The 26,188-nt window shown below is 48.0% G+C and overlaps 1 protein-coding gene across 7 annotated transcripts in view; it reads left to right on the top strand.

Moving 5' to 3' along the window:
- MOK (MOK protein kinase) overlaps nucleotides 1-26,188 on the top strand; it is a 42,971-nt gene that overhangs the window by 11,953 nt on the left and 4,830 nt on the right. The window contains exons 2-7 of one of the 7 annotated variants that reach the window (XM_002696774.6): nucleotides 1,255-1,369; nucleotides 14,607-14,696; nucleotides 15,988-16,058; nucleotides 23,771-23,849; nucleotides 23,997-24,045; nucleotides 25,624-25,802. In XM_002696774.6, coding sequence (XP_002696820.2) covers nucleotides 1,255-1,369; nucleotides 14,607-14,696; nucleotides 15,988-16,058; nucleotides 23,771-23,849; nucleotides 23,997-24,045; nucleotides 25,624-25,802 — 583 coding nt within the window. Of the gene's footprint in view, nucleotides 1-487; nucleotides 1,200-1,254; nucleotides 1,370-11,237; nucleotides 14,208-14,606; nucleotides 14,697-15,987; nucleotides 16,059-23,770; nucleotides 23,850-23,996; nucleotides 24,046-25,105; nucleotides 25,803-26,188 lie in introns of those variants that run through there. The other 6 variants (XM_024982161.2, XM_024982160.2, XM_024982165.2 and 3 more) reach the window with 6 other exon arrangements.

Raw genomic sequence — 26,188 nt, 5'->3', positions numbered from 1 at the left:
AGTGCTGGACTCTTTCTGGTCCAGGCTTGTTTAGTAGGTGTCTGATCTTTCTGCTTCGGGTCACTTCCACGCTCAGTGTTCTCTCCAGCGTGCCTCTCAAGCCTGTCTTGTTCCGTCGTGCCTTGCTGCCTCAATCTGCAGGAGTCTCCTCGCTCTCTAAGGCAAGTGCTTGGGTAGGGTGGAGACTGGCTCCTTCCTGTGACTTTCCAGTGACCTTGGTGCAAGGCTGAGTAGCTTGTTCACCTGTCAAGTCTCACACCTGCTTTCTCTGAAGTTTTTTTGGTCTTCTCCTCCTCTTATTTGGACCACAGAAGCTTTTCCAACCCAGGGAAGCGTTTGCTTTCTGGGCTTCTCTCACGCCTCCGTTTCTGCTTGGAGAGTAGCATGTTTCCCGTGTGCTCACTTCTGTCTGGAGAGCCCTTGTCGGGTGGTCGTATTCAGCACCCTCCGTCATCCTGGCTCTTCCTGCTGCTGTCCCTGGGCCAACAGGCTCTGTGGACACTTGGTCTGCGAAAGGCGGAGTCGCTGCAGGCAGTCTGCCGTCGCGGGCAGTTGCACCCTGATGAGCCGGGCCCTCCAGCGGCCGGCCTGCCCCCTCGCTGCTCCATGGCCTGGTTTCCGTCTTTGTTCCCAGCGCGCTCCAGGAGACTCCTTTCTGTGCCTGTCAAGGTTCGGTCAGGAAGACAGGAACTGCTCCGGGGTTTCAGGTGGCAAGGGATTTAACGTAGTGACTTGGAGGCTTACAGACCCACCGTCTGTGCCCAGGTGATGCTGGTAGTGGCCACAAAGCCAGGGAGACGTGCTGTCAGCTTCCAGAAACTCAGGGAACAAGCGCCCCGGGAGCCTGCCACAGGTCCGTCGGGCCTTGTGTGGGACCTTGGAGTGGTTTTCAGGAGTGTGCTCCCAGCCGCTGGGGCACGGCCACGCCTACCAGAGGCTGGGCCCGGGCTCGTCACTCCTGCGAGGGCCACCCATGCAGCCCGCCTCGGAGCCTGTGCTCTCACATCCTGTAGGGGTCCCCAGCCTTTCCTCGCCTCGCGTGACTCCTGCTGCACGAGGGAGACAGAGACTGCTGCCCACACACAGCCCAGCTTCTCTTAAAATAAGGGGAGCACCAAACCTTACAACATAACAAACCATCCTCGGCATGTTGCTCTTGGATTATCTTACAGATGAAGACATCTGCTGTCTGGAAGCAGGTATGAAACAGATGCATAAATAAACTTTTATTTTTATAATTGTTTTTATTTATAGACTATAAAGCAATTGGCAAAATAGGAGAGGGAACGTTTTCTGAAGTTATGAAGATACAGAACCTGAGAGATGGCAACCACTACGCATGTAAACAGATGAAACAGCGCTTTGAAAGGTAGGCAGCCCGAGGCCGGTTGGAGACTAAAGACAGGCACAGGTGTGAGTCGATAAGACCAACTTAATGGGAAAGTTATATTCATGCGATAGCATGTAACATCAGATTTCTTTGGGCAGAGAGGATTAAAGGCTACTTTTATTTCTATTGTAGTGGAATTTATTGATGTCCCAATTTCAGTTCAGTTCAGATCAGTCACTCAGTTGTGTCTGACTCTTTGCGACCCATGGATCGCAGCACACCAGGCCTCCCTGTCCCATCACCAACTCCCGGAGTCCACCCAAACTCATGTCCATCCAGTCGGTGATGCCATCCAGCCATCTCATCCTCTGTCGTCCCCTTCTCCTCCTGCCCCCAATCCCTCCCAGCACCGGAGTCTTTTCCGGTGAGTCAGCTCTTCGTATGAGGTAGCCAAAGTACTGGAGTTTCAGCCTCAGTATCAGTCCTTCCAATGAACACCCAGGACTGATCTCCTTTAGAGTGGACTGGTTGGATCTCCTTGCAGTCCAGGGGACTGTCAAGAGTCTTCTCCAACACCACAGTTCAAAAACATCAATTCTTCGGCACTCAGCTTCACAGTCCAACTCTCACATCCATACATGACCACTGGAAAAACCATAGCCTTGACTAGATGGACCTTTGTTGGCAAAGTAATGTCTCTGCTTTTCAATATGCTATCTAGGTTGGTAATAACTTTCCTTCCAAGGAGTAAGCATCTTTTAACTTCATGTCTGCAATCACCATCTGCAGTGATTTTGGAGCCCCAAAAAATCAAGTCTGACACTGTTTCCACTGTTTCCCCATCTATTTCCCATGAAGTGATGGGACCAGATGCCATGATCTTCGTTTTCTGAATTTTGAGCTTTAAGCGAACTTTTTCACTCTCCTCTTTCACTTTCATCAAGAGGCTTTTTAGTTTCTCTTCACTTTCTGCCATAAGGGTGGTGTCATCTGCATATCTGAGGTTATTGATATTTCTCCTGGCAATCTTGATTCCAGCTTGTGCTTCTTCCAGCCCAGCGTTTCTCATGATGTACTCTGCATATAAGTTAAATAAGCAGGGTGACAATATACAGCCTTGATGTACTCCTTTTCCTATTTGGAACCAGTCTGTTGTTCTATGTCCAGTTCTAACTGTTGCTTCCTGACCTGCATATAGGTTTCTCAGGAGGCAGGTCAGGTGGTCTGGTATTCCCATCTCTTTCAGAATTTCCCACAGTTTATTGTGATCCACACAGTCAAAGGCTTTGGCATAGTCAAGAAAGCAGAAATAGATGTTTTTCTGGAACTCTCTTGCTTTTTCCATGATCCAGCGGATGTTGGCAATTTGATCTCTGGTTCCTCTGCCTTTTCTAAAACCAGCTTGAACATGTGGATGTACACAATTCACGTATTGCTGAAGCCTGGCTTGGAGAATTTTGAGCATTACTTTACTAGCATGTGAGATGGGTGCAATTGTGCAGTAGTTTGAGCATTCTTTGGCATTGCCTTTCTTTGGGATTGGAATGAAAACTGACCTTTTCCAGTCCTGTGGCCACTGCTGAGTTTACTATAATACTAATAAATAATGGTCACAAAAATTTATACTGGAGAAGTATACCTCACTTTAAACTGTCTGTATGTTCCTAAGAGTTGTGTCTGTTGGATTTTTATAATTGAAACCTTAGATTAGAGATATAGAGGTCCTTGTGATTTAATTAGCTGTGAATCAGTTACTGTGTTGAAAAATAACTTTCAGATAAGATTAGAGAGATGTGTTCACTGGGAGGGACCAGTGCACTTCGTGGCGCGGGGAGTCCTCTGGTTCTCACTTCGTCCCTTGCAGACCGCATGGCCTTTCCCACAGAGCAGCCTCTTGGAGTCCTTGCGTTTACAGCTTCTCACCATGGACCACCCTGAGTCAGAGACCACGTGTGATTAGGAAGCTGTCAGAATAAGGAAATAAGCGATGGTGTCACTGCAGCTGTTTTGCTTTTCAGTAAAGAGGTTTGAAACTCAGTCTTTTTTAATATCAAAGGAGTTGAAGCCTCTGAATATCTAAGGCAGCGTTTTAAAAAGCATAGCAATGTCCTGAAAATGTGGAGCCTCCTGAGTGTTTTGGGGTATAGGCCTTGATTTAAACTCTTAGGATGCAAAGATAGTGTTTCAAACTGGAAAGCAGCTCAGGCCTTTTACCACGTCAAGGAGATTGGGTAACAGTGATGTCGCCCTGGTAACATCCCCACGGGGCAGGCGTCATCGTTACTATTTTGCACCTGAGGAGAGGTGGTTAGCGATGTGAAGTAACTTGACTGTGGTCACCGAGGTCACTGGGTGGGCAGAGCTGGGCCAAAGCACGCGGTGTTTACCTGCTGCACCGACGCTGAGGTTACGGGGCTTCTGCTTCTCCTCCTTTCTATCACTTCTTCCTCCATGTGTTCTGAATTCTCTGTATTTCTTTGTCCACTCCCAACCTCTCTCTTTGCCTTTACACTATGCCTGGTGGAGAATTTGCTGCCCAGTGTTCCGATTACCCCCATCGCCCAAGCAGACGGCCTCACTCAGCCGCTGTGGACAAACGCCCCACAAGCCCAGCGGAGCAAGACGGGACTCTGAGCGGCGGGTGGGGTGCATCCGCTTGGTCAGAGGCCCGGGCTCCCTGTCAGCTTGGGAGCTCCCTGTCGGGTGCGGGGTGGACGTGCTTGCAGACAGCAGGACTTCCCAGCTACAATTTTGGTGGAGACATAAACACGAAGTATGTACCGGACAGAACACCTGCAGACCCCAGGACTCCCACGACGATTGCTGGGTCAGAACCATGCAGAGTTAGGCTGCTCTGGGGAACCAGCTGGCCAGGAGAGGTCACGTGGGCCACTGCTGGGCCTTCAGGACGCAGAGAGACCTGTAACATGTGAGAAGCGCTCCCCTGGAAGGAGGTTAGAATGGTTTGAGGGCAGTCCTTTGGGGAGGCAGGGAACACTCAGTTTATCTGGAAAAGTGCCTTGGGCTGACCTCAGCCCCTGGGGAGAAGGTGGAGCCACCCGAGGGACGCGGTTCCCACCAGGTCCCGATGCTGAAAGTACCTCGTCCACCTGGCCCTTGGCTTCCTTGTCGTGAGGCGCGGAGCACTGACCGAGGTGGGAAGCTGAAGGAGCTGTCACGCAAGGCCCATGGTAAACGCTCGGGAGACGCTGGCCCGCGTTACGATGTGTGATCCTTTGTTCTGTTTCAGAAGCAGTTGTCCTAACTTTAGAAGTGATTGATTAGAATACTTATTTTTCTTTTAAAAAACCCATAATAAGTAAAGATTTTCTAATAGAGTGTCACTGAATCAGTTATACTTTCCTTGTTTTTTCTAACGTGTGTGTGTGTGAGGGGGATTATTGACGGCCACTTTCACATGCTGGCTTCACTTAAAAGGAAACACTGAACTGGCGGTGTCTGGTGGCTCTTTGATGTCCAGAATCCCTGGTGGTATCTCCAGCTTAGCTCTGACAGGTGTCTGCTGGCCTGTGTAATCCAAACCCACAGGGAATGGGTTTTGCCTTTTCTCTTTTGAGTTCTCGTTTGCTCCTAGACATACGTTGATAGAAACCCACAGGGAACAGGTTTTGCGTTTTCTCTTGTGAACTCTCATTACTCTTACACATGTGTTGAAAACCATAGGCGACTATAATCCAGTGCTCTTGTTATTTATTCGATAATTGTTCCAGCTAAAACTGAGCCAGCCCTGGCTGTGGAGAGCACCTTCAGGGTGGCCCCTGTGTTCTTGAGGCATCCCCCATCATCTTCTTTTTTTTTAAACCTCTTTTTTTGCTACCGGAGTGTCAGCATCTTTAGGTCCTCTCAGTAGACAGAGGTAGCATATATGTACACTACCCTCTCTCTCTTCATTCCAATAACCTTGAGTGCGTATTAATGTAAATAAATGGCCAAATGAATAGATAAATTGGGATGAGAGGGAAATTTTTTTCTCATTTATGATTCATAGGTACAGAGAGGAATGAGGGAAATGGAAAATCATCATTAGAATAAGTAATCATTTCTGCAGGCAAGATAAATTTGTGAATGCTAAAATTAGTAAGCTAAAACTTGAAAGAGAATGGGATTTCTGCACAGCCTCAAATGATCTCCTGAATATTTATTAATTACCGTGGTGGCTTTAACTTATGTCCACAAATTGTTTGCTGTTTCTTCCTCCGGGAGGTAGGGCTTAATTTCCTTCCATTTGACTGAGGGCTGGACTTGATGACTTGCTTACAAAGAGTAGAAAATGAAAGGGAAAGATAGTTGACTTTACAAAGAAAAGTCTGGTAGATGCTACTTAACTAAATCATTAATATCAGCATCATCAGTAATAAGACATGTTGATATCACATACCTTCTGATAAATGGCATGGGAAGAGCCTGTCCCCTCTGTGGTATTCTCTTTCAAAGGTCTGTAATCTCAGCTGATTTATGAGAATACATCAGGAGAGCCCACACTGAGGGGCATTCTACAAAACACCAGCCCAGCCATCCTCAAAACGGTGAAGATAATGACAAGGACAGGCTTTGGGGCTGTCAGAGTGGGGGGACATGGCCACTTACTTGCAGTGTGGTCTGCTGGATCCCAGGAGAGGAAAAGGCATCAGTGGAAGAACTGGGCAAATCCAAATAAAGGGTCTAGTGTAGTGAGTGGAGTCGTACCAGTGTTCATTTTCAGTTTTGGTAAATGTTATGTGAGATGTTAACATCAGGGCAAGCCAGGCGACAGGGGCGTTCTCCACTGTTGGTGCAACTCTTCTGTTAATCTAAAGTAACTTCAAACTTAAAAAACAAATCAGAACAAACAGAAAATAACCATAGATGATCCGGAATGAGTCATTGTACGTGGCTTCTAACGTTGAAAAAGGTATTGCTATTATTTCTGTTTTACAGGAAGACATGACTGTAGTTTCTAAAAGAAAGTTCTAGAAGAAAGACAGCTGCATTTGGTGTCACTTCTAGGAGTTTTATTGCCGACCATTTATTGGATATTCCAGTGTCACTGATCCTTGATCCACAAGTTTTATTCTGTTCTTTGGTTTTATTTTTCTTTTTCAACCATGAAAATAGTATCTTCAGCTTTTAGAGCTCTGGAATATAATATCTGTCATCATTATAAATCAGTTTAACCTTATTCATTTGAAGAATAATTTTAGGTTCCTTTAAAAATCCGTTTCTGCTCTGCTTATGGTTGAGTGAAACCTCAGAGTCACCTTGCACAGTTGTGTGGGTGGTGTGGGCAAGAAGAGTCAATCAGTAACAGCGGCAAGTCACTCTGAGTCACGCAGCCAGGAGGAGCTTGGTTTCGGAGCCTCTGACCCAGCTCCTCCCAGAGTTACTTCCAGCCCTTCCTTTCTGCTCCTCTGAAATAGAAATCGATGGCTTTGGCAGTCTCCTTTGCTGATAGGAAGTCAAGGTGAGGTATTATAATAGATCAGTTCTTTAGTACTGTGTCAGGAGGGCATTTGCAGCTCCTGAGATTTGTCTTCCCTCAGTGGCTCAAAGCCTTAGTTTGGGGATGATGAAGTTAGTTACTTGCATAAGGCCAGCAGCGTGACCCAGTCGCTTTGATATTTTTTTTCTCTGTCTTGAGAGGGTTCTCCCGCCTATACTCACCAGAAATACACTGTTAATAAGATGCTCCTTTTTTTGCTACGACTGTATTCTTCCTTTAGAAATGTTGTAAAGAAGTGGAATGAGTCATTTAAAAAGTCTTGATGTTTGTAGGAGCTCTCTTTTTGTCCCGAAGCAGTAAGAGACGCTCGTGCGGGTCCTCACCAGCACAGGGTTACTAGGTGAGGGCAGAAGCAGCAGCTCTCCCGCTTTTAGTTGTGTGACCTTGGGCAGTTCGTTAATCTCTGTGTGGTTCAGTTCATGTATACAGTGGGGATGACCACAGTGTCTACCTCGCAGGATCATTGGGAGGGTTAAAGATGCAGGTGAGACACTTAGCACAGTAATGGGTCAACTAGTCGCCTAGCAGTTGGTGCAAGTTACTCAGCAAGATAGTTTGAAGACTCTTTGGAAAATTGGGGTGCAATAATAAATGCGAGTAGCAGTAGTGAAAATGGAGATTGCACAGGCTTCCTTGGTGGCCCACTGCTTAAGACTCCGTGTTTCCATGGCAGAGAGCACAGGTTCAATTCCCAGTTGGGGAGCTAAGATCCTGCATGCCTCGTGGCACAGCACCCCCCAAAAAAAGTGAAGCTTGCAGCAGTTGTTCCAGAGCATCTGGTGCCATGCCCAGTACCAGGGGAATTGCATGCATATGTCGTTTAATCCTCCCAGTAGCCCTAGGGGAGAGTCTTCCTCCAAATGAGGGACCCTCCACTAGAGGGCAAGCTCCCATGAGGGGCGAGCTCCCAGCATTGCAGATCGTCTGTGGGACCCCCGTCTGTGTGGGGCCGGGGGCTGTGTCCTTTCAGTGCTCTGCTGCGGGAGGCAGTGCGGTGCCTGCCCTTGACTCAGAACACGGCTTTTTCCCAAGTCACATCTCTCAGTGGTCCTCACATTACTTTTACAAAAATAAGTCTTCAGTGTGGGATTCTAAATAAAAACAAAGGCAAGAAACTCATGAGTCACTTTAAAGACTCTTTTACTTAAATAGGATATAATTACAGAACTTTTCAGTATATACAAAGTAAACAGTAGTATAATGAACCCCAGGTGCTGCAGCCACCACCACCAAGCCTGTGATTTTTAATTGATCTGTATAACTCCATCTGGTCTCCCGCCCCGCTTGGTTGCTGTCGTGATTCAGTCACTCAGTCGTGTCCAACTCTTTGCATCTCCATGAACTGCAGCACACCAGGCTTCTCTGTCCTTCACTATCTCCCAGAGTTTGCTAAAACTTAAGTCCATTGAGTCGGTGATGCCATCCAACCGTCTCATCCTCTATCGTCCCTTCTCCTCCTCCCTTCAGTCTTTCCCAGCATCAGGGTCTTTTCCAGTGAGTCAGTTCTTCGCATCAGGGGACCAAAGTATTGGAGCTTTAGCATCAGTCCTTATAATGAATGTTCAGGATGGACTTCCTTTAGGATTGACTGGTTGGATGTCCTTGCTGTCCCAGGGACTGTCAAGAGTCTTCCCCAGCACCGGACTTCCTTTAGGATTGACTGGTTGGATCTCCTTGCTGTCCCAGGGACTGTCAAGAGTCTTCTCCAGCCCATAGTTCAAGAGCACCGATTCATCGTCTAGGTTTGTCATAGCTTTTCTTCCAAGGAACAAGCGTCTTTTAATTTCGTGGCTGCAGTCACTGTCCACATTGATGCTGGAGCCCAAGAAAATGAAATCTGACACTGTTTCCATTGTTTCCCCATCTATTTGCCATGAAATGATGGGACTAGAACCCATGATCTTTGTTTTTTGAATGCTGAGTTTTAAGCTTTCACTCTCCTCTTTCCCCTTCATCAAGAGGCTCTTTAGTGCCTCTATTCTTTCTGCCATTAAAGTGGTGTCATTTGCATTATCTGCATAGTGATATTTCTCCTGGCAATCTTGATTCCAGATTGTGAGTCATCCAGCCCAGCATTTCCTACGATGTACTCTGCATATAAGTTAAATAAGCAGGGTGACAATATACAGCCTTGATATACTTCTTTCCCAATTTTGAACCAGTCTGTTCTGTGTCCAGTTCTAACTGTTGCTTCTTGTCCTGCATACAGGTTTCTCAGGAGGCAGATAATGTGGTCTGATATTCCCATGTCTTTAGGAATATTCCACAGTGTGTTGTGATCCAGAGGCTTTAACATAGTCCAGTGAAGCAGAAGTAGATGTTTTTTGGAATTCCCTTGCTTTTTCTGTGATTCATCATTTGTTGGCAATTTGATCTCTGGTTCCTCTGCCTTTTCTAAATCTAGCTTGCACATCTGGAAGTGCTCGGTTCATGTACTGTTGAAGCCTGGCTTGAAGGATTTTGAGATAATCTTGCTAGCATGTGAAATGAGCTCAATTGTATGGTAATTTGAACATTCTTTGGCATTGCCTTTCTTTGGGATTAGAATGAAAACTGACCTTTTCCTGTCCTGTGGCCACTGCTAAGTTTTCCACATTTGCTGGCATGATGAGTGCAGCACTTTGACAGCATCATCTTTTAGGATTTGAAATCGCTCAGCTGTAATTCTATCACCTGCACTAGCTTTGTTTGTAATAATGCTTCCTAAGGCCCACTTGACTTCACATTCCAGGATGTCTGGCTCTAGGTGACAGATCACACCATCGTGGTTATCTGGGTCATGAAGATCTTTTTTGTACAGTTCTGTGTAATCTTGCCATCTCTTCTTAATATCTTCTGCTTCTGTTAGGTCCATACCATTTCTGTCCTTTATCGAGCCCATCTTTGCATGAAACGTTCCCTTGGTATCTCTAATTTTCTTGAAGAGATCTCTAGTCTTTCCCATTCTATTGTTTTCCTCTTTTCTTTGCACTGTTTACTTAAGAAGACTTATTTCTCCTTGCTATTCTCTGGAACTCTGCATTCACTTGGGTATATCTCTCCCTTTCTCCTTTGCCTTTCACGTCTCTTCTTTCCTCGGCTATCTGTAAGGCCTCCTCAGACAACCGCTGTGGCTTCTTGCATTTCTTTTTCTTGGGGATGGTTTTGGTCACCACCTCCTGTGCAGTGTTACGCACCTCTGTCTGTAGTTCTTCAGGCCCTCTGTCTGTCAGAGCTAGTCCCTTGAATCTGTTCATCATCTCCACTGTATAATCATAAGGGATTTGTTTAGGTCATACCTAATGGCCTACTGGTTTTTCCTGCTTTCTTCAATTTAAGTCCAAATTTTGCAATAAGGAGTTTGTGATCTGAGCCACAGTTAGATCCTACTCTTATTTTTCCTGACTGTGTAGAGCTTCTCTATCTTCAGCTGCAAAGGATATAGTCAATCTGCTTTTGGCACTAACCATTTGGTGATGTTCATGTGTAGAGTTGTCTCTTGTGTTATTGGAAGAGGGTGTTTGCTATGACCAGCATGTTCTCTTGACGAAGCTCTGTTAGCCTTTGCCCTGCTTCCTTTTGTACTCCAAGGCCAAACAAGCCTGCCACTTTGGATATTTGACTTCCTACTTTTGCATTCCACTTGGTTATTATTACACAATTCTTTTTTAAAGGAAACATTTGCATTCATTGAAATGCACATTTTTGAACTGCATGATTTTTGCAAGTGGATAGCTCCCTGTACTCACAGCACAGAGTGCTGCTCTCACCCGAGCTCCTTCACGCTCCCTACTTAGTCCTCCCTCCCTGCCCCGGTGGCCACTCTTCTGGGTTTTATTTCGTTTCTTTACTCTCTTATAGAAATTCCTGTTCAGAGAAGGCAATGGCACCCCACTCCAGTACTCTTGCCTGGAAAATCCCATGGGCGGAGGAGCCTGGTAGGCTGCAGTCCATGGGGTCGAGAAGAGTCGGACATGACTGAGTGACTTCACTTTCACTTTTCGCTTTCATGCATTGGAGAAGGAAATGGTGACCCACTCCAGTGTTCTTGCCTGGAGAATCCCAGGGACGGGGGAGCCTAGTGGGCTGCCGTCTGTGGGGTCGCACAGAGTCGGACACGACTGCAGTGACTTAGCAGCAGCAGCAGCAGCAGCAGCAGCAGAAATTCCTGTTAAATGGAATCTCTCCACTCCTTTAGCGCAGCATACATGCAGTCTCTGAGGTTTATCCCTGTTGTCCTATCGGCAGTTGATACCTTCTCACCGCTGAGTGATGTTCATTCCAGTCTGTGACTGCAGAGCGCCTTGTTTATCTCGTCTCTTGTTGAGGAACTTTTGGGCTGTTTCTGGTTTTGGACCACTGTGAATAAACCTGTAAAACTTCATACAAGACTTTTTATGGTTATCTATATATATATATATATTTTTTTTTTAGGTCATTACCTGGAAATAGAATCTCTGGGTCACAGGGTAGATGTATATTTAACTTTACAAGAAACAGCCCAGCCTTTTTCTGAAATGATTATACCTTTTTCCACTTCCACCAGCAAAGAACCCAAGAGTTCTAGTTGCTTCATATCCTCTTCAGCATTTGGTGTGGTTAGTCTTTTAAATTCTGGCCACTCCAGTGAGCGTATCCTTTTGCTTCATTATGTGTGTGCTTGAATGTTTATTTGGCTGCGTTGGGTCTTAGTCATGGAGCTTGGGATCGTCGTCATGTCAGGGGGTCTTTCACAGGCGCAGCCTACACACTGGCTCTGTGGTCGTGGTGTGGGCTCAGCACTTTTGGCACGCGGGCTTGGTTGCTCCGCAGCACGTAGGATCTTAATTCCCAGACCAGGGATCGAACCCTCACCCCCTGCATTGGAAGCTTGGAGTCTTAACCACCGAACAGCCTGGGAAATTCCCCAGCTGGTTCTTTTGGAAGCAGAGGCTTGCCTACATCCCTCTGTGTTCCACTCCGTGATATTTTCTGTTTCCAGCAGGGCAGTAAAAAGACAAACACACAGAAAAAACCTGAATGTCACTTGACCACAAAATTCAAAGCAACTCCAAGGCAAAGAAAAGTGGTTACTTTGCAGATTTTGAGTTTTTTTTCCCCAAGATCTTTAAAAGCAGGAGCAGAGTTGCTTTACATCTGAGCTCACACTGTTCCTTGCACTGAGGCGCGCAGAACCCCGTCAGGGTGCCCGTCTAATGTCGGCACTCATTCCTTGGTTCTGAGTGAGTGCCTGGGGAGGCATAAAATGATTCTGTCTGCAATAAGAAAATGTGTTTCAGGGTATCATAGCTGGTTTTCATATTAAAGATGAGAAGAGTGAGTAAATGTTTGTCTAAATGACAAAGCTGTTTGACTAACTGGTCCTAAAAGACTGATTAATTTTTTCTTTTTTTTTAGATCGGGTGTATAGTTCAAAACTTAGAACTGTTGCTAGCCTCGGTTGGTTTCTGCTGTTCCCACCCAAGGCTGGGCGTCTTGGCGCCGTCGGCGTCGGGGCCTTGGCTCCTCTGTTACAGGTCCTGTCCTGTGCACCATAGCAGATTTAGCATCGTCCTTGGCTGCTGCCATCGAACGGAGCAGTGACACTGAAAGTGTCTCTAGTGTTGTCCCGTGTCCCTTATCGGGGCAAGGTCCCTTCGGTCAATAACCACTGGCTTACAGCATGCCCTGGGCAGAGGCGTGGCAGGCATCAGTGGGGGGTCTTCAGTGGCCTGGTCCTGGGTCAGGGACTCTGCGGTGTGGGACTGTGGGGCGAACCGTGGATGCCCTTCCAGCGCGCACCCCAGGGAGGGAGAGATGCTTGGCAGCTGTTGGATTAGCGCCCCCCAAAGAATGCTCTGCTTGATGTTTTCTTCTTCCTTTTGCCTTATTGGTGTGTTTGTTCACCTCCTCTGCCCTAAGGAAAATAATCTGTATCTGCCATGTCACTCAGAGGACGGTCTGACGTGGTGTGTTCTCTAGAACCTTAGTTCTAAGGGACGGTGACTTACTAGTATGTAAGAGAGGACCCTGTGCCCCCAGAAAGTCTGGAAAATGTTGGTTTAAATGAAGGTAAACCGTTTTCCTTATTTTGTAGGATTTTTGAAAGCTTCTAACATCAACTGTAAATTGTCACTCTCCAGAAGGAACTAGATTGGCCCTGTCTCACGTTTCCTCAACATGCAGTTTATCCACAAAGCGTTTTCCAGAGAAATAAAATTCTGTGGGACATGTTTTGGGAAATACTGTCCTAGAGTCACCTAGAGGAGGCCAGGGTGCGGGGAGGAGCAGGTGGTGGGCTGGGCACTGAGCTGGCGGAGTGGACAGACAGGGTCGTGGTCTGGTCCCAACACGCCCCAGGATGGCCATCCGTAGTGGTTATTAGGCAGTGAAAAACTCAGATTCTAGGCGGGAAGGAGCTGCTATCCTGAGCCTCCAGGGTGCGGCCCCACCCCCACCCCCTACGCAGCATGCTTGGCCCCTTACCCAGTAGTCGTGGGATCCCTCACTCTCTCCAGCAACTAAAGGGTTACAGTCCCCGCTTCAGCAGGGACCCTCCTTAAGTCTGCTGCGCCAGCAAAGTGAGCTGTTTTTTCTGGTTGGTTGTGGACCATGGTGTGTAAGTTGCTAATATTTTGAGTTTCATCCTGGGTATGAGGGAGGACACGGGATGACGGCTAAAAGGGGCCTAAGGCTTTTTGTCAGGAGTGCGCTTCTGCTCAGGAGGCTTTGTGTCAGGAGCGCCCTCCTACTCAGGAGGCTTTGTGTCAGGAGCGCCCTTCTGCTCAGGCTGCCCAGGCTTGTGCTCCAGGCTCCCGTTTGTGGCCTAGCATGAGAGAGACTGGAAACATCCAGCCGTGTTGATTTACAACAACAGTAATATTATACTGTTGGATATAACCACTCTTTGAATAACCAAACAAAATGCTGAGCTTTACTCTACATGTTGAAAGTTGGTTGGGAATTCCCTGGCTGTCCAGTGGTTAGGACCCGGTTCAACCTTGGGGCCCAGGTTCAATCCTTGGTCTGGGAACAAGAAGCCCACAAGCCACCTGGCAAGGCCAGGGAAAAAAAAGGAAAAAGAAGTTGATGAAATAGTTTTGCCAGTTCAGAGAAAGAATATTTCCAGAATCAGTTTCTTTTGGAGCCGCTGAGATGCAGTCTCTGGTGGACAGAGTCATTCGGCTGGGATGACTCCACGGGCCCAGCCACAGGGAGAGGGCCCTGGCAAGGGTCAGTCTGGAGGGTGGCACAGCCAGCCTCTGGCCGTTGGCCTCCACTGTATTGTTGTGATCTGGGATGTGAACACAGTGGCAGGCAGAGCAGTCTCCATAAAGAAAAGCCTCGGTAACGACACACCTGCTGAGAGAGCGCCTCTCCCCGGATGAACGACTGAAAACGCGTGTAGCTGCGTTAAAGGTCAGAAAGAAGGCCAGTGTGAACGGGAGATGCTTATTTTCCGATGTTGCTTACATTGCTCAGTTAGTTCCTGTAAACTGACTAGTGGAAAATTTTAGTCTCTGTTTCTATATTTATTAATTGTAAGAGAAACTACCAAAGCATTCTTTCAGGAGTTTAGATGGGAAGAGTTTGAGTGCATGTCCAAAGCTGTAAGAGCCTCGATTTTTGTAAGATAATGTGGAAGTGAGGTATACTTATGTTCAGCTGCTGATGGGAGAAATAAAACCTGATAAACTTGCTTGGCATTATTTGTGAGCTTGTAACTTGTGATCATGGATGATAAACAGCGATTTGATAACCTGACTTTAAAGTTGGCCCAGATGATACACCGGTTGTTTGTTCTTCCCTGCACAATAGCATCGAGCAAGTGAACAACCTGCGAGAGATACAAGCGCTGAGGCGCCTGAACCCACACCCGAACATCCTCACGCTGCACCAGGTGGTCTTGTAAGTATATCGGGCTTTAGGAACTATCTAACCTCGGTGATAATCGTTAGATCTCTGTTTAAGAAAGAAAACCATGGTAGACATTTTAAATATTGGCTTTGTAGCTCAGACACATATTCGGGCCAGTGTCTGCATCCAAGTCCTAAAGGGAAAGGCCTTCGTTACAGTGACTCCGTGTCACAGCAGTGAACACCATTCGAATGGTCCCCCTCCCGGAAGCTCAGCTGGGCTGCTGTGGAGGCGGCGATGGCTCAGGACACCTGCGTGTGAGCCTGTGGCCCTCTTTCAGGGGCTGCACTTAGGTCATGCCTGCAGTTGCCATCTTGGTATGACTTCAAGCAGCCATTCTTACTGTATTCCACATAACTTCAGGGGATTTTTCATTTCTGTTCTAATCAAGACGGCGGAGTGCAGCTCGTCTGGAAGGGCTTGTCTGCTGGGGACTGGGGCTGGGATCTGGCCTGAAGCTCCGAGAAAGCGCCCCTCAGCGGGAAGCCTGGCCTGTACCACCATCTGGGGAAACCGTAGTCTCTGACCATTGAGCTGGGGAGGTTTTCATCAGAGAGCTGACCAGTTCTAAACTCAAAACGCAGTGCCTTGTCTTGGCCGCGTGGCTTCCTGGCCTGCATGCTCTGAGCACGTGTTCGGCCGGTCCGGAGACTGCAGCCTGCACGGGGCAGCGGTCACAGTGCTGCCTGTGCCGAGTGCTTCAGGGGCAAAGCGCTTCTGTCCACGGCAGCCCAAGGGACAGCGCGGCCCCATCCAGCCCCTCCACAGGCGCCCTGAGGGGCCCGGGGTGTCACTGTAGGGGCGAGGGGAAAGGCGTCTTCCTCCTTTTGCCCCTGGCTGGGTTGTGTATTTCACTCCCACACTGTGATGTATCTCAGTGACATGGAAGTAATTTAGGTGAATTAAAGCTGAATTTGCAGCCACAGAGCTTGAATTAAGTCCTACTTTCTTTGTTTTGCTTCTCCAACTCCTCAACCTGTTTCTTCTGTCTGAAGATATAATAGTTACTTTCATAATCTCAAGATGCTTTTTTCCCAAAATTGTGGGAGACCAGCTTTTAGAATTTTTGCCCAAAATTGTTTTATTATTATTTAAAATTATTTTTACCTAAAATACTGATTGAAAATCAAAACTTCTGCTGTTTCGGTCATTACACTTTGGTCTTTGCTATGGGAGTGTTTTATGTTTATCAGAAGTGTTTACAAATGAGTTAAATATTTGATGCTTTTATTCTGATTAATACAAGGAAAAAACCATTTTAAAAACCTGCTTTCTTCTTCAGTGACAGAAAATCTGGTTCTCTTGCACTAATATGTGAACTTATGGACATGAATATTTATGAGCTAATACGAGGTATGTAGAATAATTTGAAAGAGCGTCTAAAATCTTTTAAAGTTTATAGTTCCCATATATTTGTCTTAATTCTCAAAATCATCGATCGCCGCAGTTCAGTAGTTGTGTTTAAGTATACAGCCATGTGTGCTAGGTCGCGTCAATCGTGTCTGACTCTTTGTGACCCAGTGACTGTAGCCCACCGGGCTCCTCTGTCCGTGGGATTCTCCAGGCAAGAATGCTAGAGTGGGTTGCCCTGCCCTCCTCCAGGGGATCTTCCCGACTCGGGGATTGAACTCGTGTCTCTCATGTCTCCTTCATTGGCAGGTGGGTTCTTTACCACTAGTGCCACCTGGGTGTGGGAGGTGTTTGGGGGGGCAATCTTGTCTGCTCAGAATGTGGCTGCAGACGGGAAGTGATGCCACACGGCGCTCAGGCTGGTGAGGTGACGCGTGTGAGGGAGGCGCAGCAGGAGGCGCGGCTCAGGCCTCCCGCAGGCTCGCGCCCTTGGGGGTCCATTCCAGGCTCTGCGTTGCTCGGCGTTCTACTCTAGGCTTCGGAATGAGGCAGGGCTTCCCCCACAAATCATCCCCTGAGAGGGACTCTCCTTCCTCCTTGGGTTGGGAGCCTCATGCGGTGCCCTGAACTGCTGAGTGCTCATCGTTCCCCATCGTTTGAACAATACAGCACTGTCTGGGGGAAGCACGCTTGCCTGAGCTGACCCCAGTCGCAGCTGGTTTTGGAGGCCAGCGGAGGTCACCCGAGGGAAGCAGAGAGCAGGAGGCGGAAGGTTGGCCCACGTTTATCCAACAGCCCTGGGTCTGACCTCCCCGTGGCGTTAGATGTCAGGACAGATGAGCCTTGTAAATACCACACAGCAAGTGTTAGACTTCATGGATCATATTATTCTTACCGAACAAATGAAAATCACTGCCTTATGTCATATGAGGGACTCTTTATATCTGAAATAGAGTTTTAGTGACAGTATCATAGATGATTTAAAAACTGTGATGTTACCTCAAGCAGGTTAGGCCAAAGCGCAGATGATGTGCTGTAGAGAACTTTTAGATCGAGAAGCTGTTCTTGCAACAAAGGGGACCTTTAACATGATGTTAAAGGTGCATGTGAAGAGTTCAGATAAAATTATATTTATGAAGTGAGAGCATGGAAAGAAGTATTATGTCAAATGGACATATTTTATATGTAATTTAAAATATGTGGCTTAGTAAATAAAATAAATAGCATGAGTAGACAAGTTTTACATCTGTGGAAGTTGATATAAAACTTTTGGATCCAGAAACTTTTACATCTTTTGAGGAAAGTAGGAGATTGCCTTGTGTCTGGGAATATATGGTATTTCTTTTAAGTTACAGACCTTGGGTATTTTATTCATAGACAAGCCTCTCACTCAGGTGTCTTGCTTTAAGTACAATTTAAAATAAACTTAGTCATCTGGTTTCTTGGTCTAACACCTATTAAAAATAAGAGTTCTTAAAAGGAGCTTCTAGAACTTTACACACCAACAGAAAGTGACAGGTGGTGATCCAGTAACGGGGGAGGAGACTGGAAATACAAAGCAAACCAAGAGTGGTCGGGAAAACAGCTGTAAGCTGCCAGGCTCCCCAAGACAGGTTAGCGGGAGCACGGTCGTGTACGGGGTTGTGGTCACCATATCACCTAGGATATGCTGATGGGAAAGTGGGTGAAACGTTTTTAAAAGATCCCATATAAAATACCTCCAAATAGAAAAGAGTTTATATCTGAGGAGTAAACCTCACTTACCTGGAAATTTCACTTGAGGTCTTATTCCAGACAACTTGGATAAGTAAGTGTTACTCTATGATTAACTTTCAGGTACACTAACTAACGTAGATTATTCACTTTGATAGTCTCTGTGTAACACATATTTTAACAGTGTATCAGGACAGGGTATCAATGTAACCAAGAGAAACAATCGCTAAATTTGCAATGATCTTTTTACCAGTTAGCCGACATTTTGTTCTTAATGAATCTATAGAATCACTTCCTTTTAGTATAATAATTCTCTTGGTATAAGATACATATGTTAGAATTATGATTGTTAGAATGTGATATTTTAAAATTCGAGGGGAGGGGATAATTTCTCTCAAGTTTCTGTGTGTTTAGATTGGAGAAAACTTTGTTTAGAAATCAGTATTTTAATTTCCAGTAGTAGGGGAGTTGTGTAATTGGAGGAAGTGAATCTGTTTCTTTCAGTATCTGTCTACAGAGACTGCAGAAAGCAGACTGTTGTATTAAGGCTGTACGGCCGCTGGTTCATCCCATGGGTGCCGAGTGGCTCCACAGGCCAGGCGCTGTGCTCTGAGCATGGGATCAGGTGCTCTCGGTGCTAAGGGGCCTCTAAGTGTCAGAGATGTTAAAATGTGGGGAGCACGGTTGACTGATTGTCAGATGCTCACTGTTGGAACGTGAACCCTGATTTCAGAGTTGGCTTAGCGTTGAGGAAATACAGTCATCCCTCCGTGCCTGCAGGCTACTGGTTCCAGGAGCCCCGCAGGTACCAAAATCCATGGATGCTCAAGCCCCTTGTATATAAAACGACTCAGGGATTCAGCCAACTTCAGAAACCTTGGATGCGGGACCCGTGGACAGAGACCCGAGGGTTCGGGGGCGCCGACTGTGCGGTGATGACAGTGATGGCTGACGGCCCTGAGTGCTCACCACAGGCCTTGCACTGCCCCTGGCTCTCGCGAGGAGTCAGCTTATTTCACCCTGAGAGCCTGTGAGGCAGATTCTGTCATGATTGCATGTTCGGGATGGTGAAAGGGAGGCATGGAGAGACAAAGGACCCGTCCACGGCTGTGGGCCTCATCCGTGATGGTCTGGGGTCAGGACTTGGGCAGCGCCTGCTCTTGCCCACCCTGCACGGCCCTCTGGGCAGCCCTGAGTGGACCGGGAAGGCCTGGCGGCCAAGGCCACCACCGACCACTTTTGGGCCACGTAGTCCCCTGCCGTGGCTCTTCTGCCTGTCCTCCTCAACAGACTTGGCCACCCAGACCCTGAGACTGCCCCGGCAGCACATGGGCCGCCTTCTGGAGCACAGGCTGTTCCAGGTCCGGCGCTCGTCTTGTCACCTGTGAGTGGACCAGGCATCCTAAAACAAATCCATGACTCTGAGCCAGGTAGGAAAAAGCAAACCAAGCTTTGTCTGTAAGCGTAGCGTTAGTTTGTTTCCCTGAGGAGCTTAGGCAGTGCGTCTGAGCTGTGGAGCACTTTATACAAGGGGCTTGCTCATCCACGGATTGTGGTACCTCAGGGGCTCCTGGAACCAGTACCCTGCAGACACCCAGGGATGACTGTATTTCTTCAGTGCTGAGGCAACTCTGAAATCAGGTTCATGTTCCAGTCACTATGCAACGTAACGATTTTGCATGACAGGTTAATTACTGTGTCAGATTAATTCAGTTATATTTTTACGTATGATCACATCTGAGCCACTGAACTGTAAGATGCAGTATTTTTTATGTACCAACAGAAAGGAAGAAAAACATTGCCACTACCGCTCTGACACATACCTTTCTTATCACTTAGCAATTTTAGTTCTGTCCTTAGTAACGGGACTCGTTCAGAACTACTGAGACAGTTTCCACCCATGTCACTTTTGTGCGTATATAAAAAGGAAATGCTGGGAGGGATCGGGGGCAGGAGGAGAAGGGGACGGCAGAGGATGAGATGGCTGGATGGCATCACTGACTGGATGGACGTGAGTCTGAGTGAACTCCAGGAGTTGGTGATGGACAGGGAGGCCTGGCGTGCTGCAGTTCACGGGGTCGCAAAGAGTCGGACAGGACTGAGCGACTGAACTGAACTGAAAAAGGAAACAGACATGACATAAACCCACTGCGGCATTCCTAACTTTTCCTTGAGATACTCTGATGTGGCGTGACCGCTGAGCGTCGTCCCACTGCGGCATTCCTAACTTTTCCTTGAGATACTCGGATGTGGCGTGACCGCTGAGCGTCGTCCTCACTTTGTCTGTCTGTGCCGTTCAGGGTGTGAGTGAGTAGCATTATTTTCGCTGGAATTTTCTGAAGCTGATGGCACCATCCTGTTAGGTCAGTACTGGTGCTTCTGGGAAGTGCCCTCTGGTTCTGTGTCAATGGAGCGCGGGTGTCCCCGATCGCACTCCAGGCCAGAGCACGCACAGCGCCGTGCGCATCTCACGGCGGCAGGTCCTGGTCTGGAAAACGGGGGTAATCATGGTGTCTGGCTCTCAGGGTGGTTGTGAGGAGTAAATGACAGGTGTGAGGTGTGCGGAGCAGCCCCCGGCTGGCGTGGTCTCTAATCAGCGTGGGCTGCTGTCACCACCACCACCACCACGCTGTGCACAGCTGGTGTGTGCCGGCTCTGGCCTCCTGCACTGGCTCGTCCCCGTGCTGGGAGCTCAGCTGCGCTCTAGAGATGAGGAAAGAGCTTCCAAGAATTCAGAGCACTTGCCTGAGATGAGCCAGCTTCAGAGAGCAGAGCTGGGAACTTCCCTGGCTGTCCAGTGGTTAAGACTCTGCTTCAATGCCGGGGGTGTGGGTTCCATCCCTGGTCAGGGAACTAAGATCCCACTTACCGCATAGTATGGCCAAAAAATAAATAAGAAACAAAGCGGAAGGCAAAGAGCAGAGCTGGGAGGCCCTCCTTGAGTGCAGTCTTGTTGAGAGAGGGGTGCTGGTGATGGCTCTGGCTCCATGCTGAGTCTGACAGCGCGCCTGCTATCCTCTGCCGGGCGGGACCTCCAGCCTCTCTGAGAACCACGTGCTGTCCTGCAGGGCTCTCTCTTGGAAAACACTGATGGCAGACACGTGCTCGCACGCTGCCTCAGGGCCTAGCCTCTGGGCCTAGGCATAGACTGTGGGCCGCTTGGCCACACCATGGCGGGCCCGGCAGGCACCTCGGAGCCTGACCAGGAGAGCCAGGCGCAGCCTGGGGACAGGGCCTCTTGTGGGAGGAGCGTGTGTGCTAGATTTCCTGGTTCAACGTGGGCTACACTGGAGGCCACAGTTAATCATTGTGTTCACTTTCGAATTTTTACATTGCTGGTGTTATGTGTGACATTCATTAAGTGCCTTCTTAATGAGAATATTTGGTAAAAAATTATCTTGGAATAATTAATTTGGCTCAGTGAGCCAGGGAAATATGTTTGCAGTCTGCTGGCTTCAGTGAAGGGTCACACAAGGAACCTCAGGGCATTTTGTTAACAGTATTTTGTCTGCTTCAAGATGTTTGTAAGTGAGAATCTGGTGGGAACCAGATACCATCTCACGCCCAGAAAGTTAGGATCTTGTTTTGGGGGAAATACTTTTGAAAGTCGATAGTCCATCCTCCTTGTCGAGGGTGTGGACTCTCTGATTGCTCAGACCAGTGGTGCCCGTGGCTCAGGCGGGCCCCTTGTTCCCCTGGTAGTCCCCATGTACAGACAGGGATTCCCACGGAGAGATGGGAAGGAGTCACGGCCTTGCCCCCATGGCTATGAACGGGTAGAGGGAGGTAGCCCGGGAGGAAGGGAGAGAGTCCTCCTGCACTGGGGGCAGAAGGCAGTGAAAGGTCAGACTCCTGGCCTCCCTGCTTGTGATTCACTCGGGCTAGGCCTGGGCCTTGGAATCTGCTTTATGAAAGATCCCTAGGCGATTATGAAGATCGGATGCAGTAGACTTTTCCTGAAAGAGTCCACCTTCCCTGAGTTCAGGTTCCAATGAATGTGAGGACAGCTTTATGCTGTAACTGGGATGTGGCTGTGTGGCTGTGGCTGGGAAGGTGCTTCTAGGAACAGAGCAGCGTGAGCACGACTGGGAAGCGGGAGAAGGGGATGGGGCTGGGGCGTCCTGGCAGCCAGAGGGAGGCGTGGGACGTGGTTCCTGAGGCGCGCAGCCAGGCCCTGCAGCTGGTTCTGGGAACTCGGTGGAAAGGCAGCTTTCAGGGCCCCGCCACAGACCTGCTGAACCGGATGTGCCGGGCGAGGATGGGGAGCAGTCTGTGTCTTCACAAGCCCCGGGGGACTGGGGGCCCTGGTCCTGAGAGCCCTGAGCGGGGGGAAGTCTGCCCCCGAGGTCTGGGGAGCCCGGCTCGTCCGTGGGCAGCACGGACAGAGGGGACAGAACCTCGCAACGCTTCAGCCAGCCTCACGGGTGACAGAGAGTGGAAATTTTGCTTTCTTCTCACCTTTGTACAGATAATCGATAAAATTACAGGATTCCTTAAGCTGTGGGAAGCCAACAATCTTAGTTTTAATTCTTTTAAATTGTGGAAAACTGATGTGAAACAGAATAAAAAGATGACATGGAAAAATTCACTCTACTTAGACATTTTGTAAATTGTGATGGACGTGAGTCTGAGTGAACTCCGGGAGTTGGTGATGGACAGGGAGGCCTGGCGTGCTGCGATTCATGGGGTCGAAAAGAGTCGGACACGACTGAGCGACTGATCTGATCTGATGATTAACATAAACATTCTTGTTATGCGAGAAAAAGAAAACATTAATTTTCAACAGAAATTGCAAACTTAGGACCAAAAAGTCAAGTGGGCCGTGTGCTCGTGTTGGCTCTCTGAATGGTTAGGTGAGAGTGTGTTTCTCATGTTTAAAGCCTAATGACCTAGAAACACAGGCCTCTGAGATTAAAATCAAATAAAATATGACATCTTCAAGAACGCAGGTGTCTGTGCTGTTGGTCGTCATTCAGTTGTTAAGTCGAGTCCGACTCTTTGGGACCCCGTGGCCCGCAGTACTCCGTGGTACTGGAGTGTGATGTGCGGGGTTCTGGAACATGATGAACACTGCAGGAGTGAGGAGGGTACAGGCTGTAGGCAGTGTGGATGGGCGCCCGGCGTGCTGCAGGGCGTGGCAGCGGTGCCAGTGACTGCTCCCTTTTGTGAAAGGAGCGTGTGGGCTGTAAATTTCAGTCATTGGTCTTCTTCGATTAAGAGAACGTACCTCTGGGACTTCCCTGGTGGTCCGGTGGTTAAGACGTCATGCTTCCACTGCAAGAGGTGCAGGTTCAATCCCTGGTCAGGGAACTTAAGATCCCATATGCCGGGAAGTGCAGCAGAAAAAAAAAGAAACTGTGATCTATTCCCTTAAAGACGGAAATCTCCATCTAGACAGGAAGCTGAGGAAAATGCTAGATTTGCAGCCGACTCCCGCCATCTCGGGCTTCCCAGGTTGGCTCAGTGGTAAAGAACCCGCCTGCCAATGCAGGAGACACAGGAGACACGGGTTCAATCCCTGGGTCAGGAAGATCTCCTGAAGCAGTAAATGGCAACCCACTCCAGTATTCTTGCTTGGTAAATTCCGTGGACAGTGGAGCCTGGCGGGCTGCAGTCCATGGGGTCACAAAGAGTGGGACATGACTGAGCACATATGCACGCACGTGGCCTGCCACCTCGAGTCGCAGTGTGGAGGAGTGTGCCCTGCAGGCCTGCCCGAGGCTGCCTGGAGGCCCCCAGACTGAGTGCCCCTTGGTGATCGCTCAGCACCCTTCTCATTGCAGAGAAGGCCTGGGGCCCGGCGATTCTGAATTAAATCACGTCAGTATGTAGAATTCTACATGGCATATTTTGTAGATGGACTCCATATTTCCTAGAACTATTCCATTCTGTTTTCACTGAGAAAATTAGAAATTCTTGCACATTATTAAAAATGGACTTTTGTTTTATTTCAAAAACGGGGATATTGGTAACCATATTTGGCTGTTTCCTTGATTGCACAGGAAGAAGACACCCGTTATCAGAGAAAAAAGTTAGGCACTATATGTACCAGCTGTGTAAGTCCCTGGACCACATGCACAGGTATGCACGGGGAGACTTGGAGGCTTTCAGATTAATAAAATGCATTACCAAAAAAAAAAAAATGCATTACCATCATTAGAAAATGCAGTGTGAAAGGATCTGAATGAGGTACAATTAATTCTGTCCTTCTTTTCATGTTGAATGCAGAAATGGAATATTTCACAGAGATGTAAAACCAGAAAATATATTAGTAAAGGTAAGAACTTTTATATGAAAAATTGATATCAGAATGAAGACAGAATATAAAAACTTTTCACTGAATATGCTTTCAATCCCAGTGGATGTCATGTTTGTTATTTTTTTTTTCCCTTCCAGTTTGGGGAAAAAAATCGTTAGTAAATGCCATCAACATAACTGTACGTCTGGAAAAAGGCACCCTTCTTATATACTGTGTATAAAAATAAACTCCATTTATTGATAAATTATTCTAAACACTGTAAATATAAAAGGGGAAGAGGCAGGATTTGAGCTTGGATCTGTCTCACTCAAAAGCCCTTAAACTGTACATGTGTAAAGTGCCCAATTTGTTAGGTTTGGGCAGTTGTATATTCCCGTGAAACCATGATCCCAGTCGACAAACAAAGCTACTGCCCCCAAAAGCTTCCTCTTGCCTTTGGTGACCTTTGCCTTCCTGTCCCTTGTGCCCAGGAAAGACAAGCTGACTTTCTGTCATAATAGAATTAGTGTGTGTCTTCTAGAATGTTCTATACATGGAATTACATGTTATAAGCCCTCCCGTGGTCTGACTTCTTTCGCTCAGCATCGTTTTTCTGAGATTGGTCCACACTGTAGTGTGTGTGCCACAGCTTTTGTCTCACGTTTGATGTTGTCTGTCAAAAACAGAAATTGTCTCTGTTTTTGATGTTCTTCTATTGCTTTGCATTTCAGTTTGGGAAGTTTCTGTTGGCGTGTCTTCAAGCTCACTGACTCTTTGCTTGGCTGTTGAGTCTATTGATGAACCTATCAAAGTCATTTAAAATTTCTGTTCCAGTGTTATTTGTGATGTTTTATTTTGATTTTTTCTTAGGGTTTCCATCTCTCTTCTTACATTTCCCATCTGAACTTGCATGCTGTCTTCTTTTTCCCCTGGAACCCTTAAATTAATCATAGTTTTTTTTTTTTTTTAATTTCTTCTCTGGTAATTCTAAAATTCTAAAACCTGTGCCATATCTGAGTCTGGTTTTGATGCATGCTTTGCCTCTTTAGACTGTTTTTTCTTGCCTTTTTATGTGCCTAACTTTTGTTGACTGTGTCAGGAGTGGGAGCAGAGGTACGAGGCTGTCCGTGCAGGTTTCTTCCTCATCTGGCCAAGACGAGTGCTGTTTAACGTGGGCCGCAGCTGCAGGCGCCTGCCAGAGACGTCATGCTTATCGACAGCACGCATTTTACGACTTGAGTATGAGAGAGAAAGAAGATGGAAGAAACACCTTGAAACCTGTCTGAGGCATAACGGGGGATATGACCAGGGTGTAGAATTCACCTGTAGACTTATACCGTGACTTAAACCTTTGCACAGCCCGTAGACGTTTTGCAGACATCTTGAAATGTCTGTAAAACACAGCCAGAATATTTGTGAATGTGATCCACTGGATAGAGACCCCACCTGCTCCTGGGTCAGAGGCAACTTCAGACGCTCACAGAGCCAGCGCTCCGTGGTCTGCAAGCTCGTTTAGATGCCAGGCGTCCTTGTGCTAGCGCGCCTGCGCCTGGAATGGCCTGTGTGACGGTCGCTGCTTGGTGAGATGTTCCTTGTCCCCGTGTCTCCCCCTCGCAGCGGGATGTCCTGAAGCTTGGGGACTTCGGGTCGTGCCGGAGCGTCTACTCGAAGCAGCCGTACACCGAGTACATCTCCACCCGCTGGTACCGGGCCCCTGAGTGCCTCCTCACTGATGGCTTCTACGGCTTCAAGATGGACCTGTGGAGCGCGGGCTGCGTGCTCTACGAGATGGCCAGGTACGCTGGGCCCTGGGGGGGGCATCCAGTGGCTTCCGCCAGGCCCCCCCTGCACCCTCTCCTGTGCCCCTGGAACAGCCCTTCTGGTGTCGTGGCTGCTCTTGACCCTGACAGGAAGCGGGTGGAACGCTCTCCTTGCTTGCCCAGCATGGAGGGCGGAACACCGTCAGTTACTGGCCACCGGGCTCGGGTGGCCAGGCCTCTCTGTGTGGCCTCATCAGCGGTAGAACCGGTGAAGCCCACAGAAGATCGGAGCCAGGCGTGCTCCTGCGCTGCGTGGGGCCTGCCGTGGGAAGCGGGGGCCGTGCCCCCTAGTCTGCCCTCGGAGCTCAGTCATTCCCGTGGGCGCTCAGGCCCCGGGGTGAGGAGGAGCTGGAGTGTGGAGT

Source organism: Bos taurus, chromosome 21, assembly GCF_002263795.3.
Source record: "Bos taurus isolate L1 Dominette 01449 registration number 42190680 breed Hereford chromosome 21, ARS-UCD2.0, whole genome shotgun sequence".
Taxonomy (NCBI): Eukaryota; Metazoa; Chordata; class Mammalia; order Artiodactyla; family Bovidae; genus Bos; species Bos taurus.
This window is presented reverse-complemented; position numbering and strand designations above follow the sequence as displayed.